Source organism: Styela clava, chromosome 4, assembly GCF_964204865.1.
Source record: "Styela clava chromosome 4, kaStyClav1.hap1.2, whole genome shotgun sequence".
Taxonomy (NCBI): domain Eukaryota; kingdom Metazoa; phylum Chordata; class Ascidiacea; order Stolidobranchia; family Styelidae; genus Styela; species Styela clava.
The window spans coordinates 19,067,162-19,077,390 of record NC_135253.1 but is presented as its reverse complement, the minus strand read 5'-3'; the positions used below and the strand labels follow the sequence as shown (position 1 = coordinate 19,077,390).

Below are 10,229 nucleotides of genomic sequence, written 5' to 3'. Positions count from 1 at the left end.
GCCACTATATCAAGAACTGTTTTTATGTATCTAGCAAATATAAATCCTACAACAATTTTGTCCATTTATCCCGCAGTACTGTTTTCCACTGGCTGGAATCAAGCTCATGATTTGTTTTATGTGTCTAATTTTTTCGAGCATCAAGTCGGCCACCTTGCAAAAATAGGTTAATTTGGGGAAGAGTATTGAAAATTTCAGGTATTTTGATCAATTAGGTTATGAAATTACGCATTACATTACCGCAAATGTTATGTAACACAGTCATGGGAGTCTTGGAAAGGTAACCTATGTGTGCAAGTACGATTTCCTGACAACTTGCAGTCTAGCTGCTTTTCAACATTAGAGCAGCTCAATCTAATTGGAAGGTATCATAAAAGTTAATCCAAATTCAATCTCAGAGTCGATAATTTTAGATTATTTTAATTTAAAAAAAATTTTCTGGTTGAAGCTGCTTTCTTTGCTGGTTAAATATGCATAACTGCAGATTAGGTTGGGAAGAGTGCCAAACTTCAAACCTACTAATTTTCTGGCTCGGCGGCGTGGCGCATCATGCCAAGCGTTAGGAAACGCTCGCCACCGCATCTCTGATTACTCTGCGTGGGTTAGGGCTCGCATCCCATGCTGGGGTGATAATGTGGCGGAAGGATTGCTGTCGATACTACCATATTGCCTTCAATTTCCCCAGATTACTTCCATATTAAAACACTAGCGAACCTTAGGTTTTTAAAGTTGTATTATATTAGGAATAAACAAGTAGAGATAAAAACATTAGAAACAGGCAATAAAATTTTACTGCACATAATAAATTGTAAAACGGATGTGCCGTGACAAAAACAAAATCTGGTTGAAATTGAACAAGTAAATCATTCATAAGTAAACTGCAGATGTATAAATCTCAGTCTGGCAATTTAAAGTAGTTTCCGGGAGAGATTGGATAAGTATATCATCCCACTGGTCTTTTATTATTTGCCAAATGAAGACAGTACTATTAAAATAGATTCATTCTTGAGCAGTGGATTTTGGCAAGTTCTTACTGGATGAAGAGTCGTATTTTCAAACTGCACAGGTTTAAATTTTGAATTCCCTGGCGTATGGAATAGGGGGTACTCCTGAAGTATGCGCATCAAGATGTCGCACAACCTGAACCCTAACCTGGTACACAACCTGAGTTCAGGTTGTGCACCATCTTGGTACGCATACTCCAGGAGGTCCGAATAGGGATTTCACACTTCCGATAGTTATACGTGGTATTTCCTACCGAAGCTAATCAAAATTTCCTGAAGGAACTCAAAATGGTCTATCAACTGTTCTTAAATGTTTATTAAAAGGAGCAAGGCGATTCCCATGTCTGAGGATTTTGTTATCAAAGTTTGAAATTGTTAAGAGTTCAGAGCTGAAGTCAAATTTTATAATTAACCTGGAGTCGGGAGTCGATAATGAATGTTACAAGACCAAGTAGTGTCTCAAATTTAAGTGTTTTCCATCGTGAAAATAAGCATAGAGTAGAATGAAAAATATGACATTTCAAAATTAAGAGGTGCATGTTCCTTTCATCAGACTAGACTCGTTTTTCATTACAATTACAAAGTTTTCACAAGAAGGGGATCCAAAACAATCACAGAAAACTGGTAACAATTTGCAAGTCAATTTCAACCAGAAATATAGTTAGAACCACAAGTTATTTTAAAAAAAATCTTTCATCTCAGACACAATTAAAATTGTTTATATTACAGAAGTAATCTACCAATAATGGTAAATTTTACCATACAGAACAACTGATTGGGAAAAGACGGGACGTTCGGACCGAAAGATCCTTGTTATTTATGAAATGATCAATTAATAAAAATTAATACAATATTATTCAAATTCATGAAAACTTTTTCTTTTAGATAAAATTTTGCAGGTGTAAAAATTCATTACGTAATTTTGTCACGAAAGGTTATAAAATTTTTCAAAATTATTTAAATTAAAATTAGGAAACTGAATCAATACAAAAATTTGCAACATATTGTTTATATCTGACATTCCAAAACATAAGAAAACTTGTTGAGAATGCAGAATTTATCACATGAAAGCAATGTTTTATTTCAGTTTTTTTATGCTTTAATTTACAAAGGCCGTAGGTGAACCGAACCTAATTAAAGTTCTCCAATATCAGCTCGAATAAAATCGTTCACAGATAAATATTCTTAAACTAAATTTTTTTTTAAAAATGAGTATTTCAATCAAGAAAACCATTTCAAAGTTGAACCATAAAAATGTATACTTTAAAATTTATGACAGAATCGTGTTGAAATATCTAACACTAGCAAAAGAAATGTATTCTTTCTTCATTAATACATGAATAAGTTGGCAAGAAATTATAAAATTGATTTAGTCAACGGCAAGTTTTTGCACCAACAATAAGTTCGGAGACATTTTTTTGATTTTTGGTTCAAAAATTTCACCTTTTTTTTTATTCATCATTGTTTTTCAATTTTTTTTTTTCAGATTGAAACTATTTCATTGAGTAGAATGAGATAAAAGAACAGGTGAATCAGGTGCCAGACCATCGTAATATTAATTTGACAACGACAACGTGTCAATATATAATCGAATTAAAATGGCACAGTACGCAAAATTCGATTGTCTGGTAATTCTCAGTCGAGATGGAAGTTCTGCGGCCCCATCGTAACAATTGGCTGAGAATTACCAGGCAATTTTCACAAGAAAAAAAGTTGGGACAGAAAGACAGACAGCAAAATAGATATTTTTTGGAAGAAATGGTATAATCTCCGCAGCAAGAAAAATTCAGTCTCATTTCGGCTTCTGATCAGTATATTGCGACTTCAGACGTCCACTCAAAAGTTCTCCAAACTTTATAGGACAATCGTTACGATTTCCATAAACTTTCCAATCAATGTTTCTCAGTCTTCTGTCACAAATTCATCCCTGAAATTTTGAGTAAAGTAGTAAAATTGTGCAGCAGGTTATTTGTTTAGTAATAAACTACTAGTTTCGTGAAAACGAAATTAACATTATGGAGAACATACTTCTCTTATACAAGGATTTCTAAGAACATATCCATCAGGTATTTTGAAATTCACCTTCAACAAAAATTTAAAACGCATCTCTTTAGAGAGATTATGTTTTCCTTAAACCGAAGTCATCCTAGTCTATAGTACCTACACAATAGCATTACATTCTGCATGAGGGATAGTTGAAGAGCTCCCCTGCAGTACCAAAATACCTAGGTTCAGCAGGCACACAGTAATTTATCTTAAGAGACGAATGAAAATTTGGCCCCAAATTCAATACTTTTACGTCTTTTGAGGTCATTATGAGCCTGGGAGCTCCAAAATTTGAGTACCACCCGCCATTTTCAAAACTCTAAACCAATATTCGAAGCACAATGTTCATACCTGCTAGTAATTCTCTGCACAAATTTGTGTATTCAGCATTATCTCCTGCAAGTTTACGAATCTTCAAATCATTAGTTTGATGACCAGCACATACCTGACAAGAAATTAGAAAAATCTCAAAACAAATTCATGGCAAGCAATAAAAAATACCCCTGTTGGGTACACAGATTCAAATCAATAAAGGATATATATTTATGTGCAAAAGGTTTTCTGGGCTCTTCGCCATCACAGGGCAAGAGGCGCTCCAGAAGTATGTGTACCAATATGGAGGTAACTAATTTTGTTCGCCTATTTTACATCAAGTTGTATAGAGGGACTGAAACCTATGGGCTGGGGGTATATTCACTTAGCTAACACACACAGTCCCTGAACTTGTAATAGAACTAAAGTGAGGAAAATCGGAATAAAATTACGCCCTAAAATTACACCGGGCAAGAAGCCATGGTTTGCCACATGATCAGATTGTATAACAGCCATTTTTCTCTCAGAGAATAAATAAGAAAATCATTCCTGAACAAAGTACCTCCATTTCTAGTTGAACTGTGCTTTTTCTAAGTGCAAATTTTAAATCAGATTCCTTCTGATACATTATCGAACATGATCGAGCATCCAGGACTTTCTGAATCTCCATTGTGATGTCATGGATGTGTTTATTGGTTGGCATGGTGATAGAAACATTAAATCTCACGCTTTTTTGAATAACTTGGTTTATTTCTGGATCGAGTCCGTTAGTACCTGGATAAGAAAAGTAAATTTGAGTTTGCTGATTTTTAAAAAGGGAAAAATTTTTTTTTTTAAATAAGAAATCAATGGTCATTTTCTTAGGAGAATTTGCATAAAAGCATTCATGCACCAAGTGAAAGTAAGCCATCTCTGAGCGCAAAGCTACGAACAAATGCCACGAGCTTATTAAAACCATATAAGATAATGTTAACAAGCTCCAACAGAGCAAAAGATTTCTTATTTGTCAACCAGAAAAAAAGCAAGGAATAAAGTTTCTTCGGTGTGAACTGGAGAGAGCAATATGCCCATGCTGTCATCAGAGTCAGCTCCCACCGAATCTCAGGTAACTGGCTGTCCAGAGCCCTTTTCAGAGCAGTAGTGTGAAACACACCTTAAAAATTTCTTATTTAAGTGAATAGTAATAAAATAGGCTCAGTTTTGTCATGACATTACAATGAATTATAGAATATTTCTTATAAAAACAAAAGTAGAAAACTCTCATACCATCATTGTGAACGGGGGGCGTCTGTACTGATAATAAAGCTGGTATTGTTCCTGCTGACGATGATGACATCACTGTTACCATGGAAATCGGTGACATTCTTCGCGGGGAGGTAGGCGTCGCACTTCGTTTTTGGAGAGTGGGTGAATACTGATGCGTAACAGGACTGTGCAGAGACTCACGATGTGGTGAATTTAAACCCCTAGGGGGCGATATATGAATGTTTATTTGTTGGTTACTCCCATTTTCGTGATGTATATCCCCATTACATAGTCTTTCATTTGTTTTGGGGTGCGGTGAAATTGAAGGGGGCTCGGAATAGGGGTAAAGTTCCCCCTGTTCCAAACAAGTACCATTATTTGCATTACCCCCACTTTGAAACATAAATTCACCCGGCGAATTACTACCGTCTAAAGTTTTTTCGTTTGTAATACTGGGGCTGGTGGGGCCCTGCGTTGTGTCCTCTTCGCCCACAACAGGCAAGTACGTGGGTCTGTGTTGTGAAAACCAAGTATTAAATCCAAACTGTCCCATTGGGTTTGTGGCAAGGTTTCCAGGGTTCCCAGAAAAGTATGAATTCACTTGAAAACCTGAAATAAGATTGGAAACATTATTCTAAAAGTAGTGATTATGTGAAAAAATAGCAATCATTTATTTTGAAAGATTTAAAAGAGTCTTGCTACCAGAATTAGGAAGGCTGAAGTCGTGTCTCCCTTTATCGAAGACATCCAATTGGAGGGGTGAGACTCGACTTCAGAATCAGCCGCTGTTAGTATTTCGGCAGCCTCAACTATCTCCCAGTACTTAAAATAATCGACTCGCGGGCTTTTTCTCATAACAACAATTTTCCAAAACAATCCATCTATACCAAACATGGGCAAACTATGACCTGCGGGCCGAATCCGGCCCGTTGAGTAATTCAATTTGGCCCGCCTGATGCTGCCACAACCAAACTAAAACCAAATTTTTATGTTTAATAAAAAAAAATTTTGAAATAAATCAAGTAATTCATTGAGATTAAATTTAGCTTTGGCACGATGCTTATTGTTTTCCACTTCTGCTATTGTAACATAAAATGAAACTTTATATGTCAGAGTTACATGACCCACCGGGGTAGGCAGGCAAAATATTTGGCCCCTTGTCCAAAAACCACGCCCACCCCTGATTTATACACTTCTCGGCCAATATTCAAAATCACAAATCCAAATTATACATATAACACTTACTTCCTGATGCACCAGGCTGTCTTCCCGGTATAAATCTATGTTGTTGTCGATTATATTCTAATGCTTGCGGTGGCTGTGGAAATGGAGATGGTTGTTGCGCTGTATACACAGTGTGTTGTTGTTGTGGAAAACTGACGCTGCATGTCGATGCAATGTCTTGTACGTCTTCCTCCATGTCAAACTAAACAATAAAAATGCATATTACCAGAAAAAAATTCCTTATGAAAAATTGCAATAAATTTTTCAAAATTTCAATAAAACTGAGTCGCTAGAAAAACAGAAAATTCGAAAGTCAGATGAGATCACAAATAAAAACCGTATAGACGAATAAAATGTGTGTAGGCATAAATTGAATTGGAACGATATCCCTCAAGTTAAACTTCAAATCGCTACACGAGCTTACTGCTCTGAAGTTCACGAACAACATTCTGAGCATCTATGAGTGTGATATAATATATGCATTTAAAAGCTTATGAAAGTTATTTTTTGTAAAAATAAATAGCTGTTTGACAAATTTTCTGGTTTTCTAGCATCCACCCTGTCTTGTGTTATTCACATTTCTGGAACTTTCCATCTTTCCTATAAAACTCGAATAATGAGTAAAGGAAGTTCTTTAAAAATACTGTTGATATAAAAATATCCATTGAAACTCTTACTGAGTCCTGATTGGTTCTTCCTCCTTGTGGTGAAAAAGCATTCGTTACCATGGTTACGTTTGTGTTTCCTGTTGAATTGTTGCTGTTGTTACAATTATCGATTGGTTGTGAGATTTGTAGAAGCTAAAATATGGAAAAAAAATTAAAAAACGAAAATATTGAATGCTTCATGAAATCAATAAAATAAAATCCTTTTGTGGAGTTTACGACGTACTCCTGTAGTGTGTGTATCAGGTTAGAGTTATGCCATAATTTTGTTTAGATATCCTTATTTTAGTTCTATTACGAGTTCAGGGACTGTCTGTGTTAGCCAAGTGAATATCCCCCCTGCCTATAGGTTTCAGTCCCTTTATACAACTTGATGTAAAGTAGGTGAACAAAATTAGTACCGTAACCTCCATATCGGTACACATACTTCTGGAGCGCCTACAATTGGCCCATCACTACACAACTGATACACAATGAATCAATTCCAAAACATTGATACTATTTACAAAATCTAATCAATTTGAAAATTGAGAGCAATAAAGATATAGTCAAGTAATTAAGTTACCTGTTGCTGAACCATTGTATTATATTGGTCAGGCATCATTGGATGGTTTGCACCAGTGTCTGAAATAATGAAAAATAGAGTAGCATTGAAAAAAATGTATTGAATATTTTAGATCTTTTTGTAATGACGAATTTGGAGAGATTGATAAAGCACTTTAATAAAACACGCGAAAAAAGCACTTTCAAATATAGTACTGTATTATGTAAAAAGATGAAAAAAAAACAAAAAGGTCTTAAACTTTTCTGACATTTCAAAAAGTGCAAAAATTTTGCCTTTGCCATGCTGTTATTTAAAAATGAGTGCTGCTTCTCGGAAAAACAAATGTAAACTAACAAAAACACAAGGTAAAGCAACAAAATAAAACATACAAAATATAGGATTGCGAGTAAAATTGATGACCAAAGTAATAGAAGACAAAAACTAGATTTCAATTAAAAATATTCAAATGAAATGCAATGAACAATGGTTATAAAAATATTCAAATGAAATGCAATGAACAATGGTTGGAGTTCTAGAGTTTACATATAAAGAGGTATTCATGGTAAAATTGATAGGCCGAAAAATATGCACAAGACTTACAATTTGAAATATGCAGATGATCAGTTCCATCTCCAACTATGGTTTGTCTTTGTTGTTGCAACAAAACATGTTGTTGTGAGATAGCGTTGGGAGAAAATACTGGTGTGGGTTCCTATAACAGACAAATGATTAAAAAGTTTGCTCGAAGAAAAGACCCGGAAAGCCTAATTAAGAATGAAACAGTTCACTATTATGAAAGAAAACCAAACTTTTCATACGAAGTAAAATGTACCTTTAAATTCAAAACAAATGTAATTAAATATTTTATTTTAAATCAGATTTATTGCAAAAATTAGTTTAAAACCAAAATTTGAGATAGTTCAATACATCAAGGAATATATTTTTTTTTAAATGTTAACATTTCACCCAAACTAGGTTTGACGAAGAATGTAATCAACAAATTAGAGGAATATTGCAATTTAGTCCTAAAGTCGAAATGGATCAGACTGAGGAACTAAGAAACCCTTTATTTTCCGGGTTCAATGCTCGCATTAACTCTGAACAAGGCTTCAAACAAACAGGTATTTAATTTTACACTAGTTTCGATGACAATACCAAAAATCTAACCTCAAAATAACTTCCCCAAATCTCAATCAAATCTGACAACATTCCACTTTCTAAATCATACTCTGATAAATCCTCAAGTAATAACATCTCCTCACTCAAATCAAAGTAATCAAAATCCTTATCAATTTGAGTTTTAATCTCTTCTTCCTGACTCAAAATACACTCAGCATAAAGTATCTCTTCCTCACTCAAACAGTTCTGCGACTCCTCAGTGTTTGAACTACTCACTCCTTCACATATCTCAGATAACTGCCAAAAATGAGACATAGTTTTATTATACTAAAACACTCAATGCTCGTAACTGCTTGTGTTTAAATAACACTTAAATTGATTTTTTTTTTCCGAGTTCTTCAACCCATGTAGGGTTGACCCTTATTGTCTCACTGTCCACTTTGATAAAATCCGTATAAATATCCCTTATTGCTCATCACAGAAAGACTCAAAAAACAATTAAAAGGCGCGGCGCGGCGGTGTGGCTCAACGGGCTAAGCGTTAGGAATACGCTCGCCACCGCACCTCTAGTCACTCTGCATGGGTTCGCAGGTTCGAATCCCATGCAGGGATGGTTATGTGCGAGAGGATTGCTGGACTCCTCGCCGTCGTTGGGTGGTTCACGTAACCGCTGGTCGGTTACGGCTTCCTCCACCACCAAGTCCATGCTTCCGAAAACAAACAATACAGTAAAAACTAATCCCATACCAGACTTGGAATGGTAACCGGACGAGAGGCCGTGGTTCGCCATATGGATAAGCCGTCTTATCGGCTTTCCTCTCCCCCGGGATAAATATGTAAATCCTATCCTCCTATCCTAAAAGCAGGCACAATGGTACAGTGGGGTACAGCGTTAGACTGAACATGTTGGCATCGTTGGTTCGAATTCCATTCCTGTCCAAGTGAAATGCGGGAATACACACCGTATAACAATAAGAAAGCCCTGTCATACTAAACTTTTTGGTCCAAATTATGTAAAATTTGAAATTCAAATCAGAAGCAAATGAAAATCTAATAACAAATAGATTTTACGAAGACATCTTCATTTTACCATGTGATCATCTAAGACCAACTATTATAGTCTAATTAAATTTACAGTTTTCTATGAATATAAATATGAAAGATTCATACCATGCCATGTACAATTGGTGAAGGACTTCCGTTAGATAACCGAGGATGATGGTTGTTGAAAACAAACTGGTCTTCTGGTGGTGGAGTGTGCGAGTTCTCAACTGGACTTACAAACTGAACAAATGGAAAATAAAGTTTTATTACTCATAAAATAACCAGAAAAAAGGAAATCCTGAAAATCTAGATTGATACATATAATAAACGTAACACTCAAGTTGTAACCATGGCTTACATATACCAAAGTTTCTTGTATCAAAGTTTATTTTTTTCAAGTTTGGAACTGAAGTTCAAAATTTTTGAGATACTTAGACCGAGATATTCAAAATACTGAGTGAATTAATACAAACCTCATTTTGATTCGACTCAAAAACTTGTCTTTGTTGTGACTGTGTTGTGTCACTTGACTGACGAAATAATGGCTGGTGTCGCTGTAAGAAGAGATGTATGATTGGCAGTGAATACTTGATTAAGATAACAAGCGAGCTGTGCTCAAATATATTGACACGTCACAAGGTGTCGCTATTTTTTATTCTGACACATGAAAAACGAATCTCTTGAAATCCAAAGGAATTTTTGAAATAAGTAAAAGTAATAACCTTCTAGCAAAAAAATCAATCTTTAACCACTGAAAATTTCAAAGCAATTGGTCCAGTATTCAAAGAGAAAAGCGATTTCATCATGGCAAAGGAGAAGAAGAATAACAAGAACAACAACCTAATATTGAAACGATCGTTATGTACACTGACGTGTCCAAAAAAGCATTTGATCCCCAGGTTACTTGTGAACTATTTTCACATAGAAGAACCAAGACTGTTCTTCTACTTCTACTACAGAGTATGCAAATGTTATATCAAACAAAAACCCAAAGAATAAAACATCAAGAGCTGAATAACAGCATAC

The 10,229-nt window shown here is 35.2% G+C and overlaps 1 protein-coding gene across 1 annotated transcript in view; it reads right to left on the bottom strand.

Annotated features, from left to right (window-relative positions):
• Window positions 1-715: 715 nt before the first annotated feature.
• The window catches only part of LOC120326923 (uncharacterized), a 64,807-nt gene continuing 55,293 nt past the window's right edge, over window positions 716-10,229 (bottom strand). Inside the window, exons 23-32 of the mRNA XM_078111482.1 lie at window positions 9,677-9,757; window positions 9,330-9,443; window positions 7,641-7,752; window positions 7,062-7,120; window positions 6,509-6,631; window positions 5,853-6,033; window positions 4,629-5,216; window positions 3,925-4,136; window positions 3,402-3,495; window positions 716-2,931 (exon numbers count right to left, since the gene is read on the bottom strand). Of these exons, the coding sequence (XP_077967608.1) occupies window positions 2,918-2,931; window positions 3,402-3,495; window positions 3,925-4,136; window positions 4,629-5,216; window positions 5,853-6,033; window positions 6,509-6,631; window positions 7,062-7,120; window positions 7,641-7,752; window positions 9,330-9,443; window positions 9,677-9,757 (1,578 nt within the window). The 3' untranslated portion in view covers window positions 716-2,917. The remainder of the gene's footprint in view (window positions 2,932-3,401; window positions 3,496-3,924; window positions 4,137-4,628; window positions 5,217-5,852; window positions 6,034-6,508; window positions 6,632-7,061; window positions 7,121-7,640; window positions 7,753-9,329; window positions 9,444-9,676; window positions 9,758-10,229) is intronic.